Source organism: Mastigoproctus giganteus, chromosome 5, assembly GCF_048544385.1.
Source record: "Mastigoproctus giganteus isolate SK-2022 chromosome 5, ASM4854438v1, whole genome shotgun sequence".
Taxonomy (NCBI): Eukaryota; Metazoa; Arthropoda; class Arachnida; order Uropygi; family Thelyphonidae; genus Mastigoproctus; species Mastigoproctus giganteus.
The window spans coordinates 180321606-180346848 of NC_143579.1; the positions used below are offsets into that span (position 1 = coordinate 180321606).

At 39.8% G+C, this 25243-nt stretch overlaps 1 protein-coding gene across 1 annotated transcript in view; it reads left to right on the plus strand.

The window, feature by feature from the left end:
- The window catches only part of LOC150085887 (monocarboxylate transporter 9-like), a 73476-nt gene that overhangs the window by 30409 nt on the left and 17824 nt on the right, over positions 1-25243 (plus strand). The window contains exon 2 of the mRNA XM_090374730.1: positions 13482-14474. Within this exon, the coding sequence (XP_090230856.1) occupies positions 13482-14474 (993 nt within the window). The remainder of the gene's footprint in view (positions 1-13481; positions 14475-25243) is intronic.

Sequence of the window (25243 nt, forward strand, 5' to 3'; positions counted from 1 at the left end):
TTTGTCAGTGTTAAACATCATCGTTAAACAGGGTTGCTCTTACGAAGAAAGGCTTAAGTTTTGCAAATTACAGTGTCTGGAGACTAGGCACCAGCAAGGTGATCTGATAGAGGTGTATAAAGCCTTGAATGGTTTGAGCATGCTCAATGCTGATGGGATTCTTCCTCTTGCTCAGAATAATCACCTGAGAGGGCATAAATTCAAATTGAGGAAAGACAGATGTAGGATATATGTGCGGAAATTCGCCTTTAGCCAGCAGGGTAGTTGGTTGGTGGAACAAACAGACTTCCATCCCTTGTTTTGGAAGTTGATAGCCTAAATAAATTTAAGGCTCAGCTGGACAGGTATTTCGAACGAACGGAGGGGTGAAGTGGAAGTTTTTTTGTTTTTTTTTTGGCTGATGCTGCATAAGCTTGCTTTCTTGCATCATATGCCTCTACTAATGCTAATCGTTGCCACCTCTCAGCCCATTTGCTCAACTTCTCTAGATCCTATTGCAGTATCATACTGTCATTAGTGTCAGTAACAACCCTGCCAGTCTTCATATCGTCTGCAAACTCAGACATTAAGCCTGATATACCTTTATCAATATCATTAATAAATACAGAAAACAACAATGGACCCAACGCTGAAACCTGGGAGACTCCACTAATAACATTAGTGCACAAGGAGCAGTGTCTATTGATTACCATTCTCTGTCTTCTGCCACTCAACCATCCCTTTATCCATAGCGCCAACTTGCCCTTAATGCCACACTGCAACAGTATCAAAAGCCTTCCTAAGATACAAGTATATGATATCAAAATTATTCTTTGCATCCAGTTTCTTTGTGACCACATCATAGTATACAGTCAAATCAGTCAGACAAGACTTGTCCTTAACAAATCCATGCTGTGTCCGAACTATAATTGAAGTCTTGTCTAGATGATCCTGCAGTGCTTCCCTAACCAGTGCCTCCATTAATTTCCCCGGAACAGAAGTTAAACTAATAGGTCTGTAATTACTTGTATCAATCACCCTTTGATCATCCTTTGTGAATTGGAGTCACATTTGCTCATCTACAGTCCATGGGTACCTCCCCTGAGTCCAAGGAAGCTCTCATAATTAAGACTGTGTTTGCTTACTTCTTTTGCTGTCCTTTAATATAACTAGATAGATCCCACTACCCCAGATGCCTTTCTTAAGTTTATTTTTAATATTTCTGCTCCACTTTGCTCTCAGTTATTACAAAATCATTTAGCTCACTGTGAGATTTTAATGCACCTCTAGCATTCCCCCTCCCTGAATAACTCCTATTCTGTAAATGTTGATGCAAAATACTCATTCAGTTTGTTTGCTACCCGAGCAGGATCATCGACAGTTGAACCATCAATATCAAGTGGACCAATCTGATTCATCCCCTTCCTTCTAGAATTTACCTATGTAAAGAACTCTTTGCTGTTTTTCTTTGCATCTTTTGCCAAAGATTTCTCATAATCTGCCTTTGCCTGCCTAACCTCCTTTGTGACCCCCTCGACGTGGGCACCTGTACGTGGTGAGGGGACCTCCCAGTGACGCTGCTGGACTTCCAGACTAGCATCACTGGGATCCAACGCCCACAGCCCAGGTTCCAGGCTTACATCAATGGAATCCGGCTTGTTTGCCGTGTGCTGCGACCCGTGGAAATTCGGAAAGGGGGATCCTGGTGGTTGAGGGGCCCAGCTTCAATACACCACTTTGGCCCCTGCTTCAACAAGACGGGTGGTCCTGGAAGGCCCGGCTAGGATCAATCGGCTAGTAGGCTTGCCTGCGAGGGTCAACCGTGTCAATGCCACGCCCCTACCCTCATGGTCCGAGGGACAGGATTCAGGCTGGCGGCGGTGTGGGTATAGTGTCTGGGTAGCCCTGGCGTCCCACTCCCGAGCGCATTTATTGCATGCCGGGTAGTGGGCATCCCTTTGGGCTCCGTGGTGGGTGGGGAGCCCGGGCACTGAACCATTTAAAAACTCCCATGAATCCTGATAAACTAAATTCTTCAGGGGCCCCAACCCGGTCCCTATCTGAAAACATTGATATAGATTCAGATAGCATTATTGCTATAAAGAGGCAGCGAACAGAAATATCATCAGGGCCTGTTCCAAGGTTCCTAATTATGCACTCAACCAGTGAAAAACCAATTGGAAAAATGTCACCCTTTTTTATACAAAAAGGGTTGGATGGGTTAGCAGGTTCACCCAAGTCAGTTAAGAGGCTCCGTTCTGGGGACCTCTTGATTGAAACAAAAAATGACAGGCAGTCTGAACATCTACTCCGAGTAATATCAATCGGAGGAATCCCTATAACAGTGACACCACACAGAACACTCAATTCATCGAGAGGTGTCATTTCGGAGTGGGACTTTCTCGTGTAACCTAGGAGGAAATCTGCTCTGAATTAAAACCACAGGGAGTTACTGCCGTCAAGAGAATTACTGCGCGAAGGGAAAGAAAAATTGTTAAAACCAGGGGCGTTATCCTGACTTTTAACTCTCCTAAACCTCCTGACGAGATTAAAGCTGGATACATCAACTGTTCAGTGCGTCCATACGTTCCGAACCCTTTACGGTGTTTTAAATGCCAGAAGTATGGACATTCTCAAATGGCCTGCCGTGGAGTCCTTGCATGCGCTCGATGCGGTGCAAAGGACCACGAAACAACAGCATGTTCAGCCGCAAAACCCACCTGTATTAACTGTGAAGGCGAACACCCGGCCTACTCACGAGCATGCCAGAGGTGGAAAGAAGAAAAAGAAATTCAACGGCTGAAGGCAGAGCTAAATATATCATACCAGGAGGCAAGGAAATCGGTCAAACCCCTGAATATCAACAAACCTACCTATGCCCAGAAGGTAGCAGGGAGATGTTCCGTCGGAACTCAGACGGACATGACCATTCCTCCAAAGGAGTCTTTCACTCCCATCGCGCTTTATCTCCTAAGTTCTCAAAAACCTGCACAGAAGGACCAATCAGCTGCCACTCCTATATCGGTACCTCCTAATGCTCCACAAGTAACAAAGGTAATTATGAAAGAAAAGAATAAGAAAGGGGAAGTCCCCCCTAGTACCCAAGAAAAGATGGATGTCGAGCAGAAGGAGGTACCCGAAGATTCAATCTTGGAACTCTTTGCAGAGGAAGAAATGGACATGGGACAGCGTCTTGTTGTTGTTGTTGTTTGTTTTTAGGAGCATTAGCAACTAAGGCCATATTGCTCCGTGATATGCGGTGGTCATTCCTTGACCTTTCCGCATCCTCCGTATTTGGTGGTGACGGGCTCGAACCCCGGTCTAATCAAGAAGCGTGTGCTGCGCACTGCTGCTCCTTCCCACCTGGCTACGGAGGCGCCTGGGACAGCGTCCATTCTTCCCCAAAAAAGATAAATCCAAGACTGATAAAAGTAAGCCCTCAACACCTCGGAAGCCGCCTGATGGACCCACCAAGTCAAAATAATGGCTAAATTCCTACAATGGAATTGTCGTGGATTCCGGCGAAATATTGATGACATCAAGGCCCTCCTGCAAAAGCACGAGCCAGTTTGCTTTTGCTTGCAGGAGACATATCTGAAGGCAAATGATGACCCCACCATGTACAACATCACATTTTTTCGAAAGGATAGAATTGCGGATGGCTCTGTACATGGGGGAGTGGCTATCCTTGTGGGTAACCAGACCCCAGTGCAGCCCTTGCTAATTACAACTAGCATAGAAGCTGTCGCAATTCGCCTTACGGTGGGATTTTTATTAACCGTCTGCTCTGTCTATTTGCCACCTGGGACTGACACCTCCCAGGAAGACCTTGATGATCTTCTAACGCAGTTGCCTCCCCCCCTTTCTTACTTCTCGGGGATTTTAATGGACATAACACCCTGTGGGGTAGTGCTAACATCAATGGAAGGGGACGAGTCATAGAGCGTATGCTCAATGACAGTGACCTTTCCCCTTCTAAATACTGGAACAAATACCTTCTTCCACATGCCTACCCATACTTTTTCTGCCCTTGATCTCTCTATCTGCTCCCCTTCTCTACTCCCTTCACTCACTTGGGAAGTGGAGGAGAATCCATACGGAAATGATCACTTCCCTGTGATAACCTTGTTACACAGTGGGAGACCATGTCTTCCCTTCAGGTTACCACGGTGGAAGATTGATCAGGCTGACTGGACTGCCTTCCAACATCAGGCAAATTTTGATCTTAGCACAGTCAGTCAGGAGCCTATCAATGATGCAGTTAAGTACATCACAGAAAATATTGTCCAAGCAGCTGCGAATGCTGTTCCAAAAACATCTGCCCGGTTTCCACTATTTCCCAAACCATGGTGGAATTCACAATGCACAGCAGCCAAAAAGGCTCAAAACAAAGCGTGGGGGATATTTCGCCGATATCCTACCACGACCAACCTTATAGCCTTTAAACGTGCACGAGCCAAAGCACGTTACATCCGTCGTCAGAGTCAAAAGGAATCGTGGATCCGTTTTACATCATCTATTAACCAGTCTACCAACTCTAAGGTAGTCTGGGAAAAAATCCGGAAAATGAAGGGTAAATACACAGCACACCCCTCATCGGTCCTTGAATATAATGGATGTACTATTGCAGACTCTACTGCAATAGCCAATGCTCTTGGGGAAACATTTTCTAACATCTCCGCAACGTCATCTTACTCCCCAGAGTTTCTGGTCTTAAAGTGCAAGACTGAAAATCAGGCCCTTAAGTTCACATCGAAGGGTTCCCACCCATATAATGGGCCATTTACTACTATCCACGAGCTAAAAACAGCACTTGCCCGTACAAAGGCTACCGCTGTTGGACCAGACAACATCCATTATGAAATGATCAAACATCTTTCACCAGAATCCATGGACTGTTTGCTTTTCATGTATAACAGAATCTTCCTTGAAGAGCACTTTCCGGATACCTGGCGCAAGGCAACTATACTTGCTTTTGCTAAGCCGGGAAAGGATCCTAAATGTCCAAAAAACTATCGTCCTATTGCTCTGACCAGCTGTCTGTGCAAAATATTGGAGAGAATGGTCAATGCTCGTCTCTTATGGTATTTAGAATCGAACGACCTTCTCTCCCTCTTTCAGTGCGGCTTCCGAAGAAACAGGTTCACACTGGACCACTTAATTAGACTGGAAACATCAATCCGTGATGCTTTCCTAAAAAGAGAACACTTGGTGTCCATCTTCTTTGACATGGAAAAAGCATACCACACAACTTGGAGATTTGGTATTTTAAAAGACCTTTACAATCTTGGTCTGAGAGGCCACCTTCCCATTTTTATTAAAAATTTTTTATCCTGCTGTTATTTCCAAGTTCGTAGGATCCTCCCTTTCGCGCCCTTTTTGCCAAGAGGAGGGGGGGTACCACAAGGATCTGTCTTAAGTGTTACGCTTTTTGCCATTAAAATAAATTCTATTTCTGAACAACTTCCTCCAACTATAAACAGTGCACTCTATGTCGATGACTTCAGCATATTCTTTCAATCATGCAATATGAGGGTTATTGAGAGACAACTGCAACAAGCTATTGACCATGTTTAACACCTGGGCCACGGCCAATGGTTTCAGGTTCTCACCGGAGAAGACCGTTTGCGTCCATTTTTGTCGCAAACGTAACCTCCACCCCGAGCCTGAATTACGACTTGGACAAAGCACCATTCCAGTTGTATCAGAGGCGAAATTCCTGGGACTCGTTTTTGACAAAAAGCTGACATTTGTTCAACACATTCGTCAGCTACGTACGAAGTGTACGAGAGGGCTTAACATCCTCCGCTCTCTCTCTTCTACCTCTTGGGGTGCAGACCGATGCACTCTACTACGTCTGTACCGTGCACTTATACGCTCAAAATTAGATTATGGGTCTCAGGTGTATGCATCTGCCAGAAATAGTGCTGTTCGTTGGCTTGACCCCATCCATCACCAAGCCATTCGTATCGCTACTGGTGCATTCAGAACATCACCTGTCCAAAGTCTGTATGTCGAAGCAAATGAACCATCCTTGTCGCTTCGACGAATGCAGTTGTCTCTACAATATGCCTTCAAGCTGAAGTCCCTACCGGACCATCCCACGTGGATATCCGTTTTCGAGCCACGATGGGAAAATCTTTATAACACACGATCGATGGACCGCCAATCGCCCATTCGGCATTCGTGTTCAAGAGATACTCAATGAGCTTAACATCTCAGTAGACAAGGTCGCTCGATCACCAAAGGAGCTCCTTCCACCCTGGCATGAACAAACACCAGCATGTGACTTCTCGCTCAAGATCGCGACGAAGTCTAATACTCCAGATTCTGTCTACCTTCAGCTCTATTCACAACACCGTGCAGAACATTCTGATTTCTTGCCAGTTTACACAGACGGCTCGAAATCAGAATCATATGTGGGATCTGCTGCTGTCTTTCCAAATAATACCATATCAGAGCAGATACCCGTTGACTGCAGCATTTACACTGCAGAGCTGCATGCCATAGAGCTAGCTCTAGATCACATTAGAAAACATCGTTACCAACGGTGTATTATATATGCCGATTCAATGAGTGCGCTACAGGCTTTAACAGCGATGTCACATACTAATCATCCAACCCTGTCCCGAATTCAGCAGATAATATACCGCCTCTATGTAAGTGGATTCGATATCCGCTTCTGCTGGATCCCCAGTCACATTGGGATTAGAGGAAATGATTTGGCTGACACTGCAGCCAAATCGGCAGCCCTGACGGATAATCCTGACCTGTTAGTCCCCTATACAGACTACAGGCAAGTGATCCGTAATAATTTACAATCTCAGTGGCAATATTCGTGGCATCGACTGATTACGACAAACAAACTACGTCGAATTAAGCCTGTGATCCATCTTTGGTGGTCCAGCTTCCGCAGGGATCGCAAAGAGAAAGTTGTTCTTGCTTGGCTCCGCATAGGACACTGTCATATTACACACTCCTTTTTGCTGAGGGCTGATGACCCTCCTATGTGCGAGCAGTGCGACACCATTTTATCGGTTAAACATATTTTATGTGACTGTACCAGTTTTATAAATGCTCGTTTTACCACTTTTAACCATCTGACTGAGCCGTATACACTCAGTCAGATTTTATCCGACAATGACCATGTCTGCTATTTTTAGATTTCTAAAATCAGTAAACCTTTTTACTCATATTTAAAAAACATTTTAAGATTTACTATTGTTACTTGTTTACTGATATTTGTCTTTTACAGTTTATACTTGTTTTTATACCCTGATTTAGTGATCTAATTCATTAGGTCACTGAATGTTTTTACTAATTTTTTTGACAAGATTTTGGCGCATTATAGCCTAAGTTGCTGATGCGCCAATAAAACTCAACAAACAAACAAACAAACAATCCTTTGTGACTTGATTACAGACCAGCTTATATCTACCACAGGCTTTTGTGTCCCATGCACTTTTCTTGTCTGCCACGTGTATCATTAGTTTATCTGACATCCATTTAGACCTAAACCTTGAACAACATTTCTTAGTTTGTATGAAAAGCCTAGTGGCATTCCAAGATTAATTCTTTGAATGCTTCCCATTTTGAATTTGCTGTTGGTAATATCATTAGTTGGTCCCACTGTATAGAATTTAAAAACTGTTTCAGACCACTGTAGTCACCTTTACAAAAGCAAAAACCCTTCCCTTTACTCCTGATGGTAGCATTAGCAAAGGCACGTGATGCAAGAAAGCAAGCTTATATAGCAACAGCAAAAAAAAAAATTGGAGTGGGTTGTGTATGGAGACACAACCGCGAACGTTTAAGGCGTGAATCCTTTGTGTTATTAGAGGAAGGGTAAGATGTAAATTAATAAAATCTTGGTGGTTATAAGTGAAGTATAATTTTATTTATCAAAGGCCGATGATAGGAGAAGTAAGATACATATGGCATAGTATTTACATCGATGTTTCTTACAGAGGTTAAAGCTATACAAGTATTGCCCAGAGTAGTGTGCAACGTAGAAATGTACTTCAAGTTGAACTCATGCTGCATATACTCTATAAGCGATTTGTTTTGAGTAACATCAACATTGAAATCACCGGTAAGCATAATAGGTACATTGGTATCTGAAATCATATTGGGTACAATTTTTTCTGATAGAATCTGAATATTTACATAGCATTTGAAACACTTCAATTGAAGTTTGTGATACATTGGGATGTATGTAGACAGAACCGAGTATGAAACGAGATTCACCACACACTATCACATCAACTAGACACCTATCACCGACATAATCACTGGTAATATAATTTTTCTTTCCAGTGATATACGTTAATTACATTTCTGTTTATATTTCCTTTGCAATTTTTTCGACATTATGAAAATTTTCTTTAACTCAGGACACTTATCGGTTTATAACTTTACAAATTTTGTTTTCTCGGTTATTATTACTAAATAATATTGTAGATCCTGTTATTCTCTACAAATCGACACCAATTTCAACATCCTATCTCTTTGCAATCTAAAGTTACACTGCCCAAATGCTGTGCGGTGTCGCCATTTTCAGTGTTCAGGTGCAAGCGCCACCCCTCACCGCTGCACACCCCCACTACCCACCATTTTAGATATGGATCTCTCTATCCAACAAAATTTAAATCATTAGATTATCATTTACAGTTTACGAGATATAAGCGGGACAAATCTTGCCATTTTTTTTGGTCACTAGAGTTTTCGTAGAGACCCCCTATACCGAACCAAATTTAAAGACGTATTCACATCAAAAAACCTTATTTCACCCATCCACCCGCCCCAAATGTTTGTCAAGTTCTGCCTTGAATCTATTTAAGCTATCAACTTCTGCAACGACAAATGGAAGTTTGTTCCAGCAATCAACCACCCGCTGGCTAATGGCAAACTTCCACACATCTATACTACAACAGTCTTTCCTCAATTTTAATTTATGCCCTCTCAGGCGATTGTTCTGAGCAAGAGGAAGAATCCCATCAGCATCGAGCATGCCCAAACCATTCAAGGCTTAATACACCTCAATCAGATCACCTCGCAGGTGCCTAGTTTCCAGACACTAATTTGCAAAATTTAAGCCTTTCTTCATAAGAGCAACTTTTTGTTCCATTCACTAATCTTGTTGTCCTTCTCTGTATTCATTCGAACAGCTACATTCTTCTTAAAATGAGTCCTCCAGACCTGTATACAGTACTCAAGGTGTGGCCTGACCATTGCCTTATACAAGGGGATAATCACCTCCTTATCCCTGCTAGAAAAATTCCTATATATCATTGACAAGACACCATGAGCTACTCTTGCAGACTGTCTGCACTGCTCAGAAAACTTCATACTTGCCTGCACAATTACCCCAGGTCTTCATTTTCTACCACTGTCAGTGTAGTACCACAGATACGTTACTCTGGGGTTACTGCTTCCCATATGTAATACTTTACATTTGTCAATATTAAACTTCATTGGCCACCTCTCAGCCCATCTACTCAACTTTTCTAGATCCTGTTGCAGTAACGTACTGTCATTAACAACCTTGCCAACCTTCGTATCGTCTGCAAACTTGGACATTAAGCATGATATATCATCATCAATATCATTTATAAATACAGAAAACAACAATGGACCCAACACTGAACCTTGAGGGACTCCACTAATAACATTAGTCCATGAAGAGCAGTGTCCATTGATTACCACTCTCTCTCTTCTCCCACTCAACCATCCCTTTATCCATTAATTTCCCTGGAACAGAAGTTAAACTAACAGGTCTGTAATTACCTGTGTCTCCCTTTGATCCTCCTTTGTGGATTGGTGTCACATTTGCACATCTCCCTTCCATGGGTACCTCCCCTGAGTCCAAGGAAGCTCTCGTAATTATGGCTAAGGGTTTGCTTACTTCCTTTGCCGCCTCCTTTAATAAATAACAGGATCGATTCCATCCACCCTGGGTGCCTTTGTTATGTTTATCTTCAACAATTTCTCCTCCATTTTACTTTCAGTTATTATAAGATTATCTAGCTCCATGGTCGCCAACCTTTTGGACCTCACAGACCACTAAACTCAAAATTTTGAATCCCGCGGACCACTACCATGATTTTTTCCATAAAAGTAACATTCTAAATATGAAATGGTACTTACACTTGTTTTTGCACTCCAAGTTATTTGCAAAAAATTGGATATCATTAATGTTAATATAATGGCCTTATAATGATAAAAAAAAAGTATAATAAATAAACACAGATATATTCATTATGAAAAATGCAAAAAAACATTTTAAATTTCATTTTATTAAAAAAAGAATTAACAGAAACAATTAATATTAACAATTATCAAATATCGAGTGCACCTCGACATAGAGGTGTATAAAGGATTAATTATAGCAAAATAATCAGTATGAAATTTGTTGCTGCTTGTTTGAAATAAGCCGTTGGATTCTTGGCTCCAATGACGTTACTGCAACACGGAGAGCCGTTTGTGTTTCTAGCTAAAAGTGGTACTTGTTTTTAATTGCCTTAACTGATGAAAATGTCTTTTCACACATATATGTAGTTGCGAATGGAATTAAAATTTTTATGGCCTTTTCACTCAGCACTCGGTACTCACTTTTTACAGAGAGCCAAAAATGAGATCTTGTTAGGGACGAGTGGAATTTACCTTTGAGACTGTCGTCAGATGATAGATCAATTAGGCTTCCTTTTTATTTCATGTTAAAATTACTATCCTCGATTTTCTCTGAAAATGGATCTATTATCTATGTATTCCGCGTCTGGGGTCCTCTTCCTTTGGGTAATAACGACCAAAAGAGTCAGTGAGCAACTGTAAGTGCAATCGAACAAGAGTTATTACCTGTCAGTTGACATCCTCCTGTTTCATATAATCATCAAAATTTGGGAACATTTGCAGATCTTCTTCAGCCAACCGCGTTTGCCACAGCAATCTCTTCCTTTGAAATGCATCCATTTTGTCTCGCAGTGTGAACACGTCCGTAAGCTGTCCTTGCAAGGACGTGTTCAGCTCGTTTAACAGAGAAAAAATATCTGCCAGGTATGCAAGCTTGACTAGCCAATCATTGTCGGACAAGAGATCACGGAACATCGAATTATTTTGCTGCTGGAAGAATAACTTGACTTCGTGGCGCAGGTCGAACAATCAGGTTAGTACTTTTCCCCTCGACAGCCATCTCACCTCAGCATGAAGAAGAACATGAGTATGCTGAGAGCCCATTTCTTCACAAAGTGCCTCAAATATTCAAGAATTGAGCGCTTTGTGGTGAATTTCGTTTACAATTTTAATTACATCAGAGAATACTTCATGCTGTTCTGGAGATAATCTTTTTGCCACAAGTTGCTCACGATGTATAATACAATAAGTAAACAAGATGTCTGGGCATCCAACGTGTTTCACTTTTGCAACAACTCCTGAACGATGTCAAGTCATGCTTGCGGCACTGTCTGTGCATATCCCAACACATTTCTTCCATTCAATACTGTTTCAGGAAATAACCATTAAGTGCATTGAAAATTTCAGAGCCTGTTGTTCTATCCGACAAGATTAGCGAACAGAGGAGTTCTTCCTTTAATTCTCCTTGGCAATCAAACCTCACAAAACAAAGAAGAACTGCAGTGTTAGTTATATCTGTTGATTCGTCAAGTTGAATTGAATAAAACGTAAAATTTTTCACAAGTGCAATCACCTGATTTTCAGTATCTTCGGCCATATCTTCAATTCTGCGCTTCACAGTGTTAGTGGACATAGGAATTCCTTTCAGTTCTGGACAGCCTGTTTCCCCAAAACATCTTCACAGGCTTGTAACAAGCAAGGCTTAATTAATTCTTCTCCAATTGTATATGGCTTTTTACATCTCACGATTTGAAGTGCTCTCAAATAAGATTTTTCTAAGGACTTATCTTCAACAATCATTGTTGCAAATGAACTTTTTTGCTTTTGCAAATTTTTACACATTCTTTGGAAGTATTCGTCTGGATTTTTAGCTAAATCTGGGTGTTTTGACTGCAAGTGCCTGCTGAGTTTCGAAGGTTTCATGGCATCATTGGATAAACACTCAGAACATATAATACAAAGTGGCTGTGGATCCAGTTCCCTTCCAGGTTCTTGAATAAATCCAAACTTCAAGTAGTCCGCATCATATTTTCTTGAAACTTTGAACTTTTTCTTCTCTCCGCTTCCAGTTCTAATGTCCTTCCTGATGGTGGCTGCGGAGGCTCTGATTCATTAATCAACTCAGAGAGGCAGCAAACTCAAGTAAAGGACATTCTTATCAAAACTAAAAAACTAAAATGGTCTTGGGCAGAACACATAGCTCGAAAACATGATGACAGATGGACTAAGAAAATAACAGACTGGTACCCAAGAGGAGCTAGAAGAAAACCTGGAAGACAACAGCGGAGATGGATAGATGAAATTCATGAGTTTGTGGGTAGTAAATGGATGGCCATTGCCCAAAACAGAAGGAACTGGAAAGTTGCTGGAGAGGCCTTTATCCTGCAGTGGATTGAAAATGGCTGGATACTCATTCAAGACTCCAGCTCTGTTCACCATTTTCTTGTAAAAAAAAAAAAAAAAAAAAAAAAATCTGTGTGACCCCTACTCACCAGACCTTTTTGACTTTTTTTCTCTTTCCTAAACTGAAAAGTGTACTCAAGGGAACCCATTTTCAGTCCATTGAAGACATTCAGAAAAAATAACCAAAGTGTTAAAAGGACTTCCAGAAATGTTTCTGTGCTTCGAAGAAATGTATAAAACAGCACAAGCCAAGGGCAACTATTTTGAAGGGGATAACTTGTAAGGTATGATATGTTTTTAATTATATTTATTTTATTACGACAATTCATTATTTAATAGCCACATATTGTAATTTTAGGACAGAAAGTATAGCCTTTTCTGATTTTCAGTATGTATTAAGTGCTTTGAAAGAGTAGATTTTGCTGTTTTGGTAGCAGTTTTAACAGTATAAGTTTTTTTTAAAATTGTTGGGAACTGAACTTTTTTACCTTTTTTGAGGATGGCATATATTACAAATGGGCAATGCATTGTACGATGCTAAATGTGCAACAATATCAATCGAGAACCTGGCTATAGAAGCCCCACCCCATCACACTTACCAGTTTGTGCTAAGCAATTATTATGTGCAGATTCTTGAAAGTATACTCAGTAAAATCTGTTTGCTTACAGGGTGCAGTAAAGGGGTGTGACAAACCAAAAGGCTTTTTCCACAAATGAATTTGGGAATGATTGAATCATTGCATATTAAGAAAGGAGATTCAATGCATTGAGAAATAATGGGTTATTTGTAATGTAAAATAATAAAATGTTACAACAGAGCAGTGGTTTTTATTTTTGTCACCCTCAAAGGAATGGGAAAGTGAAGTGAATAAAAAGTGAATAAAATTATTTTATTCTTTTGCTGATGCTGTATAAGCTTTGTTTCCTTGCATAATTTTGCTGATATTAATTTCTCATTCTCTGTCTCTCAGGTGTTGGACTATGCATCTTAACTCTCCCTTATGTAATCTTAAATCAGTACTTCACCCATTACCGGACCACAGCCATGGGAATAGCAACTGCAGGTTCATCTGTAGGTTCTTTTGTTCATCCACCTGTAGCAAATTTTTTACTAAAAACATATGGTCTCCGTGGGACATTTCTTATATTTGGAGGAATTATGCTTCAGGCAGTAGTAGGTGCTTGTCTCTACAGACCTCTACAAGCTTCACCTCAAAAAACAGCATGTCAAGCTCAGAAGGGTTTTAATAATACAGATGATACTATTTCTAATAGAAAACTTTGTGAAGAAAACTTTATGAACTGCCAGCAGGATTGTAATAAAGAATCTTCTAGTCAAGCAAAGGACAACATAGACTGTAACGCATTATTAACACAAAAGAATGAAAACAAGTCTAGTCATAATTCACATAATGATATTGTGCAAAAATTGACTACCAAAAATAAAACAGTTCATGAGAATCAAAACAGTTTGATCCAAAGGTTTTCAACTTTTATACTAATTGTAAACATTGTAACTAATCCAATGTTCCTGCTGATTTCTCTAACTTACTGTATTTGTTTAACAACTTCAGCCATCTACCTCATGGTAATTGTAGACTTTGCATTTGATCATGATATCCCAAACAGATTGGCAGTGTTTCTTATTTCAGCTTTCTCTGTTGGAGATCTAACAGGTAGACTGCTTTTTGGATGGTTGTATGATTTCTTTGGTTTCAAACGAAAGAACACGCTGATGGTATCTGTAGCAGTTCTGGGAATGACAGCTGCTATGGTGACTGTGTGTGCATCTTTTGTGGCAATGATAGCAACATCAGCCTTCTTTGGATTGATTAATGGAAGTATCAACATTAATTTCGCAGTTTTGTTTATGGATTATCTGGGAATGAAGAAGCTTCCTTTAGCTATGGGATTTGCTGCTTCATTAACTGGTCTGTCATCTTTAATAAGGCCTGCAATGATAGGTAAGTTTCTTTGTCTTATATTTGTGCACTACATTGAAACTTTGATAGGAAGGCTACATTATCACATCTTTCATTGTGAAAGATTAAGCTTATTTTATATTGCTATAAAAAAGCTTAATCTTTTTTTTTTAATGACTAAAATTCCATTTTAGTCATTTAAAAAAAGTAAATGCTTATTATCAATTATGAGAAAAAACTAGACAAATTACTAATTTATCTAGTTTTTTCCTACTATAATAAATATAAGATATACTAGAAAATGTACTATATAATCCTCAAGTATTTTATATTTCCTTCTCACTATAAATTGATATAAGTATTCTTTGAAAAAAAAAAAAAAAATTATCATGCTATTGATGTTTAACCATTATTTGTCCATTATTTTCTTAAAGACTCTTGACTTTATGGACATAATAAATGGACTTAGCCATTCATTAATATTTGCCTTTGTAGCTCTCACACTATAAAATGTATAAGTAATTATAGTTCTGCAATATTTGTTTGAAATAATATTTGAGCTTCACAGTCATGTGCATCACATGGCTATTTGTATATTGTATAATCCTTAAATTTGAGTGTTTGAGTGTTCCACTCATGTGTGAATAACTCCTGATTCATGTTTTTGAGTCATAGTTATAGCTTGTCTGTTTTATGTTGGTAGTCAGCAGTTCACAAGGGGGGGGGGGGAGAATGGATCGTAAAGGGTGCACTAACGGTGCACCCTTTATGATGATGGACTTGTCCTGACTGTACTGTTTTAGATTTATGCATATTCTATTTACCATATATGCATGTGTGCAATGATATACATGCACGGTTTATAGAAGTTCACCTAGTTTTTACCTTACTACAATAGTTTTCTCTATTTATATTCACCACCTAATGACCACAAGCTTGCTGTCTGATGTGTGTGTGGGGGAGTATAAACATTTTTGTTAAAAAGCAATGGAAGTTTTTAATGGTTGTATTTAAACGTTTTCTGGATGATTTCAAATGGCCAGATTTTCCCATAGAAAGGATTCTGCAGAGTATTATGATAATTCCCTGCAAATTTTTTTAATATTTTATTGCAAGTGTCTATTTGTGATTTCATGTTAAAGAACAGAGTTAATCATCAGTTTGAAAAACAAACTGTTCCAACAAAATAAAATTAAAATTGAAGGAAGCTGTTTATATTTTTTTTGCTGCTGTGAAATCACACTAATGTAAATTATGAGGTAACACTTTTCCATTATTTCTGTTTTGCAGGGTATTCTATTATCTTGAAGAATTAAAACCACAAAATTTAAAAATTCATTTTCTTAAAATCAGAGGTGGTTGCCTGATTTTTACTGGTTTTTTAGTAACTGTAAACAACATTACTAAAGAAAAGTTTACCAAAATCTTCCCTGTTGAATGTGATAACAAAAATATATTTATTTTGTATAATTGTTCATTTTGAATGCATCACTATAATATTATTTAGTTTTTGGTGGCCACCATGGTAGTTTTGTATAATTTCAAAAGATTAGTTAGCTTATAGAAGTGCCAAATTTTTTTGGAAATTCTTTGGAAAAGGCTAAAATAATCTGTTGTATGAATTGTTGTATTTATCTGTTGTATCTAACCCTTTTCGCTATTACTGTTGTTGATCATTCATTAATGAAAATGACAACTTAAAAAGTACTAAACATGAGGAAACTTTGTTTTCAATCAGTGCTAGACTTTGGAAAACCCAGTACAGTCACAAAATTGCAGTTTGAATGTTAAAAGATATTTTCACCAAGAAGATGATCTTATCTGATCATTTGATTGGATGAATGGCACAGTTGGCTGCTCTGAACATAAAATATTCAAACTGCTCACCAGGTTTTTCACCTCTTACTTTCTTTGTCTTGTGTTTTCTTTTTTCAGCTTCTTCTAGGTGGAGGTCCAGGCAACATGTTTAACAGTTGTTATGCAAAGTGTTCTCATAGACAATAATTCTTAGACACAAGAGTGAATTACCATTTTTGTGTTTTTATAGAGACAAAACATTTAATAAAGGAGCTTTTTCAAAAGGGGAATGTTTTCAAGTTACACAGACAATGTGCTCTGCTATTCATATGGGGTTAATTCATTATAGTTTTTTTTTTTTTCTTTATATTAAAAAATCTTTGTGATGTTCGTCCCTAGGACAAGTATCATAAATATTTTTCCAGGGTGTTTCAAAGACTACTAACTGGGTAGAGTGGTCTGGCCAGCATTTCAGTCTGGTTACATATTATATAAAGACAACTGCATACAAACTGATGGACATGGTTCATTTCTATCAACTTGCAAACATTGGACTAAAGCTTTCTGAAAGGAACAGATTCCCATTGAGGAAGCAGATCAAGTCACTGATGGGTACTTTCTCTGGCTGAAGCATGTACCTTAGCACCATAATTAGTTTAGTCTGCACAAGTGCACACATTACAAATATAGTTGAGTGTGTTAGCCTGCTTCCCAGTTAACAGCAGCTAGAGAGCAGAGAATGCAATTCATTATATCAATACAGACAGGTTTTTTGTGATGAAAACCTGAAACCATCAACTAATGCCCATTACTGTGAGGTGGCTTTTAGCTTGTTCAAGCCATTTTCAATTACTATGTTGATGATGATCTAATTAATTGTTCCTGAGTGGGTCATCACAAAATCTCTCGTCTTTTTCAAAGCAGAGTTGGAGGGTTGCTTAAATAAGAGTCTTGATGACATCAAATTTCTGGTAAGTGTACTGAATAAACTTTGCCATTATATTAAGTCTGGTGGATTTAACTTTTGAGGGGCTAATTACTTTGCATTACCTTTCTTGGGTGTTAATGGATTTTGTTCTATCTCCATATTTGACTCCACAAAAATTTACAGGATTGGCTCATAAGACACTTCTTTAAACTCTACATCCATTTATTCTTGGTTTGCTGCTGTTGGTGGTGGCAGGTATAATGGATTTTTCCTACCACTTTGTGTTTGTAGAGGTGTAGTAGTAGGAAGTTCTGAAATGGGAGTAGCTGCTGACAGTTTTTGGACTGGCTTCTGAGAAATCAATAAGTAGCTACAATGGGACACCGACCCTTTAAGTGGATGATCGTTTCAGGGACAGGAATCATGCAAGTTGTACTGCAACTACCTGATTCCTGTCCCTCAGACCATGAAGATAGGGATAGTGTAGTTAGTGTGATTAAGCTTCCAGGCAAGCTTGCTAACTGATTGTTCCTGGTTGGGTCATCACAAAATCTCTCGTCTTTTTCAAAGCAGAGTTGGATAGTTGGAGCTGAGCTTATCAGCAGCTACTCCCTGTCAGCCACAAGGACACGCTTTCCAAATCACAGCGTCCTACCGCATATACAGGTGCCCTGACATAGAAGGGAAGGAAAGGGACAAATTCTGAAATAAGAAAAATGGAAAACAAAGATGAAAATTAAATTATAGAAAAGCTATATCCATTCTGTCTGTCAAAGAACTGGAGAGGAAAAAAAAAAAAAGAATTTTTAAAACATGGGATAGAAGTAATTTTAAGAAGAAATTTAAAAGAAGTTCACTGGTTGGGTTTTATTTAGATTTTCAGAACTCTTGTCTAATACTTTATTAGACAAAAATAACACTAAAAAAGTTACCTCTATACGAAAATGAAGGTACAGTATGCCATGTAGCAATAACAATGAAATTTTTAAAAATCTAATAACAAAATTTACTGGTAGCAATAAAACTAGCAGTAAAAGGCTGACTATTACTCCTGTTCAAGGATTGGTAGTTAAAATTGGAGCAATATGATAATTTTCAAATTGGAATTTTTGCATATATTGGTATTACTAATACCAATATTGCCAATGAGTTGCCTGTTCTTACTCATTTCTTACTTCCACGGGCACTGTTCTTCTGAATTGTTTCTGTAATTTCTTCGTTCTCTTTCCAAACCAGTCCAAACAAATGTTGCAACCAGTTGACATTATCCAATTCAAATTGTCCTCATCTATCCCTTCTGACCCTTCCACTTCTGTTGTCTGAAACAACCTTCCTTTGCATGTATTCCAAAATTACAATCTACACTAATTAGTATAATGTCAACAAGCATCCTACCTTCTCAGCTTTCAACACATGCACGTGCCACGTACAGTACATCCTAATATATAAACATGCAATTTTTAATCTGATAGCAATTCTTGAATAACACTTGTGTACAACTATTAACTTATTTTTATATATAGAATGAATCAATATGTACATTAAACCTTTCATAATGATAAAAATTAACAGAAATAATTTACATTATCTCAAACAGAAATGCAGCATCAGTCACTCTTACATGATATTCTTTGGCAATGAAAACCTTGTATGTTGTTGTTATTTATATAGCACATTAGCATCTTGTGAATTGTCTGTAGCTCACAAAGTAACTCAGGAGGGAACCTCCGAGATTAGCATCATTGGAAGCTAACATCCAGGCTAACATATAAGAATCTGACATGTTTGCTGTGTTCTGCAACCTGTGAAAACTTGGAAAGGAGGATCCTGGTGGTTGAGAGGCCCAGATAAAATGCACCACTTTGGCTCTTGCTTCAACAAGACGGGTGGTCCTGGGATGGTTCACCCAGGATCAATTAGCTAGTGAATTCACCTGCAGGGGTCATTCATGTTGATATCATGCTCCTACTCTCATGGTCCGAGAGACAGGATTCAGGCTGGATGAAGTGCAGGTATGATATTTAAGCAGCCCTAGTATTCCACTCTTGAGCACATTTATTGCATACCAAGTAGTGGGCATCTCATTTGGGCTCTTTGGTGGGTGGGGAGCCTGGGCACTGAAGCAAACAAAAATGGTAATCCATTCAACCTCTGAAATACCCATTGGGAAGATGTTATTGTTCTTTATTCAGAAGGGACTGGAAGGATTGGCATGGTAGCTGAAACCAGTCAAACGACTATGCTCTGGTGATATTTTAATAGAAACAAAAAACCAAAAGCATTTAAGACTACTTATTTGAGCCACCTCAATTGGGGGAATTACAATTACAGTTACTCTTCATAAGACACTAAATTCATCTCATATCATGATCTCCGAGTAGGATGTTATGGAAGTGTCAGAGGAAGAAATCTGTTCTGAACTTAAGCCACGAGGAGTGACAACTGTTAAAAGAATATTCATGCGTAGGGATGGGACTGTAGTACCCACCAGAAACCTCATCCTTACTTTTAATATGCCAATATATCCTAATGAGATTAAAGCTGGGTACCTGCACTGCAGAGTAAGGCTATATGTACCAAATCCCTTAAGATGCCTCAAGTGTTGAAAAATACAGACACTCGCAAATGGCCTGTTGTGGTCCTTTGCATTCACTCGGTGTGGTGCAAAGGACCACAAAATCATGGGATGTTCAGCTATGAAATCTGTATGCATCAACTGCAGAGGAGAATACCCTGTGTACTCAAGAGCATGCCAACAGTGAACGGAGGAAAAAGAGATACAGAGGATATAAACTGATATGAATGTTCTGCCAAGGGAGTCATTCACTCCCATTGCACACTATTTATTGAGTTGTCAAAAACTCACCCAAAAAACAGTCAGCTGCCACTATAATATCAGTACCTCCTAGTGCCACTACCAAAACAAAGTGGGAAAGAAAACCAAGCACATCAGAGGAGGTACCAGATGACTCACTCCTTGAACTATTTACAAATGAGGAAGAAATGTACACACAACAGCATCCTTCCTTTCCAAAAAAAGGACAAATCCAGGACTGAGAAAACAAAGCCCTTCGGAAGCCATGAGATGGACCCAACAAATAAATAATTGCCACATTTAAATTCTACAGTGGAATTGCCATGGATTCTGTTGGAAAAGTTGTGATATCTAGGCTCACTTAAGCATGAGCCAACCATCTTTTCTTACAGGAAATGCACTTAAAGGCAACTGAGGACCCTTACTTCATAACTGTTTAATTATTCACAAATACAGAGCTTGGGGTGGACCTGCCCACAGAAGAGTCTCTATTCGTGTGGATAACTATATCCCTCTTTAAGCTATGTCACTTACCACCAACTTAAAGGCAGTAGCAGTTCCTCTTAGGTAGTAGAGGGGGGAAACAGACAGAAATATGGAAGATGTAGAGGAAAACATCTTCCAAGTGTCAGTGGAGCAGTTAAGCATCATCGGGCAAAGGGGATAAAGGGTTGGAGTAATACAGACACGAAACAATGGAGTTTCATGTGGGATTTTGGTAAGTGAAATTTCTGGTATAAATCTGTCACTTTGCCTTTGATCATTCGATTCCAGTCATCTTGCCTTAGGTGCTGTAGCTTGATTTCTATTTGGCACCTTTCCTCCTTCATGAGATTTTTCCCAAAGAAATTGGTTGGTATTTGTCACTTGAGTCTGTAATAGAGACCATTTTTTACTATCTTCAGGTGGAGCAGCAAGGTACCAGCCAATACTTGTGGGGCAGGTGCACTCACAGTCCAACGTATTCTTGTAATTGTAAGTTACAAAATCCTTCTGTCTAATTTATTTTTATTCCCGACTATGGCTGTCCTGTGATACCAGGTGGCAGCCCTGAAGGTTATGGCAGGGAGCAGGATGGCTTTGCAAATCAGAGTCATAATTTTTTTTAGCCCAAGTCATTTCTACTGATTCAGTCAATCATGGCAATAGAGGCCAGGTTCTGCAGGCCCTTTGGAAGGCTCTTCTTGCCTGGTGGACCCTTCAACTGAGAATATCAAGTTTAGGGCACCATGGGACTGCATTTCATGGCTGTTCTACAAACTGCTGGCAGTTAGCATTAGCATTAGTAGAGGCATATGATGCAAGAAAGCAAGCTTATGCAGCATCAGCCAAAAAAAAAAAAAACAAAAAAACTTCCACTTCACCCCTCTGTTCGTTCGAAATACCTGTCCAGCTGAGCCTTAAATTTATTTAGGCTATCAACTTCCACAACAAGGGATGGAAGTCTGTTCCACCAACCAACTACCCGCTGGCTAAAGGCAAATTTCTGCACATGTCTTTCCTCAATTTGAATTTATGTCCTCTCAGGTGATTATTCTGAGCAAGAGGAAGAATCCCATCAGCATTGAGCATGCTCAAACCATTCAAGGCTTTATACACCTCTATCAGATTACCTCGAAGGTGCCTAGTCTCCAGACACTGTAATTTGCAAAGCCTTTCTTCATGAGAGCAACCCTTTCTCCATTCACTAATCTTGTTGTCCTTCTCTGTACTCGTTCCAGTAGCTCTACATCCTTCTTGAAATGAGGCCTCCAGACCTGTATACAGTACTCAAGATGTGGCCTGACCATTGCCTTGTACAAGGGAATAATCACCTCCTTGTCCCTGCCAGAAAAATTCCTGTATATCATTGACAAGACACGATGAGTTACTCTTGCAGCTGTCTGCACTGCTCAGAGAACTTCATATCTGCCTGCACAATTACCCCCAGGTCCTTTTCATTCTCTACCATTGTCAGTGTATTACCACAGAGTTGATACGTTGCTCTGGGGTTGCTGTTTCCCATATGTAGTACTTTACATTTGTCAACGTTAAACTTCATTTGCCACCTCTCAGCCCATCAGCTCAACCTTTCCAGATCCTGTTGCAGCAGTATAGCGTCAGTAGTGTCCTTAACAACCCTGCCAACGTTTGCCTTGTCTGCAAACTTGGACATTAAGCTTGATATACCATCATTAATATTATTTATAAATACAGAAAACAATAATGAACCCAACACTGAACCCTGAGGGACTCCACTAATAACATTAGTCCACAATGAGCAGTGTCCATTGATTACCACTGTCTTCTCCCCCTCAACCACCCCTTTATCCATAGCAGCAATTTGCCTCCAATGCCACACTGCTCCAATTTGTGCAGCAGTGTTCCATGTGCAACAGAATTAAAAGCCTTTCTAAGATCCAAGTATATAATATTAAAGTTATTCCCTGCATCCAGCTCTTTTGTGATTGCATCATAGTATCCAATCAAATTGGTCAGGCAAGACTTCCCCTTAACAAAACCATGCTGTGTCCGAGCTATAACTGAAGTCTTGTCTAGATGATCCTGCAGTGCTTCTTGAACCAGTGCCTCCATTAATTTTTCTAGAACAGAAGTTAAACTCACAGGTCTATAATTACTTGTGTCGCCCTTTGATCCTCCTTTGTGAATTGGGGTCACATTTGCACATCTCCAGTCCATGGGTACTTCCCCTGGGTCCAAGGAAGCTCTCATAATTATGGCTAAGGGTTTGCTTACTTCCTTTGCTGCCTCTAATATAACTGGATAGATCCCATCCACCCTAGGTGCCTTCCTTGTGTTTATCTTCAACAATTTCTCCTCCACTTTACTCTCAGTAAACGGCCTCCGTAGTCGAGTGGGCAGGAGCGGGAGTGCAGTAGCACACGCTCTTTGAGTAGACCGGAGTTCAAGCCCCTGACTGCTGAATACGGTCAATCAAATTGGCTGGTCCAGTGCCAACCCGCACTGGACCAGCGTGGCAGATTATGGTCAGTTTCCCTCAGCATGAATTGTTGAGGAGGCTTCCATCCTGCAGTGGGTTGATAATGGCTGCACTTTACTTTTACTTTACTTTTACTCTCAGTTATTACAAGATTATCTAGCTTACTGCCAGAGTTGAATACACCTCTGGCATTCCCCCTCGCTGAATAACTCCTCCTGTGTGAATGTCAATGCAAAATATTCATTTAGTTTGTTAGCTGCCTGAGCAGGATCATCAACAGTTGAACCATCGATATCAAGTGGACCAATTTGATTCATCCCCTTCCTTCTAGAGTTTACATAAGTAAAGAACTCTTTGCTGTTTTTCTTTGCATCCTTCGCCAAAGATTTCTCATAATCTGCCTTTGCCTACCTAACCTCCTTTGTGACTTGGTTACAGGCCAGCTTATATCTCTCATAGGCTTCTGTGTCACATGTTAATTTATATGTATCCCATGCATTTTTCTTCTCTGCCATGTGTCTCATTAGTTCATCTGACATCCATTTAGGCCTAAACCTTGAACGATATTTCTTAGTTGGTATGTAAAGCCTAGTAATTTCCAAGATAAGTTCTTTGAATGCTTCCCATTTTGAATTTGCTGTTGGAAACATCATCAGTTGGTCCCACTGTATAGAGTTTAAATACTGTCTCAGACCATCGTAGTCGCCTTTACGAAAGCAATAACCCTTCCCTTTACCCCTGATGGTAGTTACCTCTTTGAGTAAATCCCACTTCAGCACACTGTGATCACTGCCACTTAGTGGTTCCTTTATCTGCAGATTCTTAATGCATGAAGAATCGCTACTGATAATCAAGAGTATTACTCCCTCTAGTTGCCTTCCGAACATGCTGATGTAGAAAACAATCATCCAATAAATCCACAAAAGTCTTGTTTGTGTGTGAGTGACCAACAAAAAATTCCAGTCAATATATGGGAAATTAAAATCTCCCATTATAAGACTCTGATTTACTGGCCCACTCTATTTCCCTGTACAGTTTCTTATTATACTCATCAGAGCCATTAGGCCTATAGCACACGCCTACTCTCAATTTTGATCTCCCAATGCTTATGTCACACCAAACCGATTCCACACTGCACTGTCCAACGATGTCGACTGGCTTCACTTCCTTGGATTTTGTGTTTCTTAACTAATAGCATAACCCCTCCTCCCTTCCTATCCTGTCTATCCTTTCTGTAGACATTGTACTCCCCAAATTCCAGTTCTGCATTCCTTATATCTGTGTGACACCACATCTCTGATATCCCAACAATATCTGCCTTTGATGCTTTGAGCAATACCTCAAATTTATTTCCTAAACTCCTAGCATTGGTGTACATGCAAGTACAGTTGGCTCTCATAATATTAAACCTGATAACTTCAGTATACATTGGTGGTGTATGATCTAGCTGATGCACCAGGCTAAAGGTTATAGTCTAGTGGTCACATGTCCAAGCTTCTTGGACCTGCCACTTGGTGAATTTCTGCGCAATTGCACCAGTGATAAGAGTGATGTTAATTTCACTCTCTCATTCGGTGCTATTGAATATCAAGTTATGAGGTCTGTTGTTTGTTCCCCTTTGGTCATCTGTGCTGCTAAACCAGAGACAGACCTAATCTACATTTTGCATCTAGACACCAGAAGCTTGCAGCCAAATAATGTGGAAAGGGCAGTCTGAAGATAGTGGATTCCAAGGGCCTTATGTTCACCTGGCTGACAGTAAAGAGATTATGTGGAGGTTTCCCAAATGGCTTGTGATCTGGGCACAAACTGCCAAAGAAAAATACAGTATATTGATCTTAGTCACTGTAAGAACAGTATTTCTTATAAGGCTGTCCAGCAATGTTGGTAGAGTAATTCGATGATCCTGTATTACAGGGGGTATCCCTGTACTCTGCCACTTTGGGTATAGGGCTCCTGGACAGTCATATCAATATTCTCTTCCTCCATTTTTATTTTATCAGCAATGGCTCTGGTCCTCTGTGCATTTAGCTGGACGAACTTTAGCTTCAAGTTATCGGCCATAATTTATTTTCAGTTTGTATTGTTTTAGTGTTTTTTGATAGACTTGGCACATAGGGTCACAGGCCGAGTGAACCATTTAGTTGTGCCATTTTACATTTGGCACATCTAAGTGCAGTATGATGTTTTGGACATTATAACTATGGCCCTAGCTGCCACAATGTCCACATGTACTGTCTTTTTCTGTACAAGTGTGAGTTGTGTGGCAGGGAAATGTTCTCTGAATCTGTGGCTGGTCCAGCGAATGTAGATTCTGTTGTTTGCCTTCA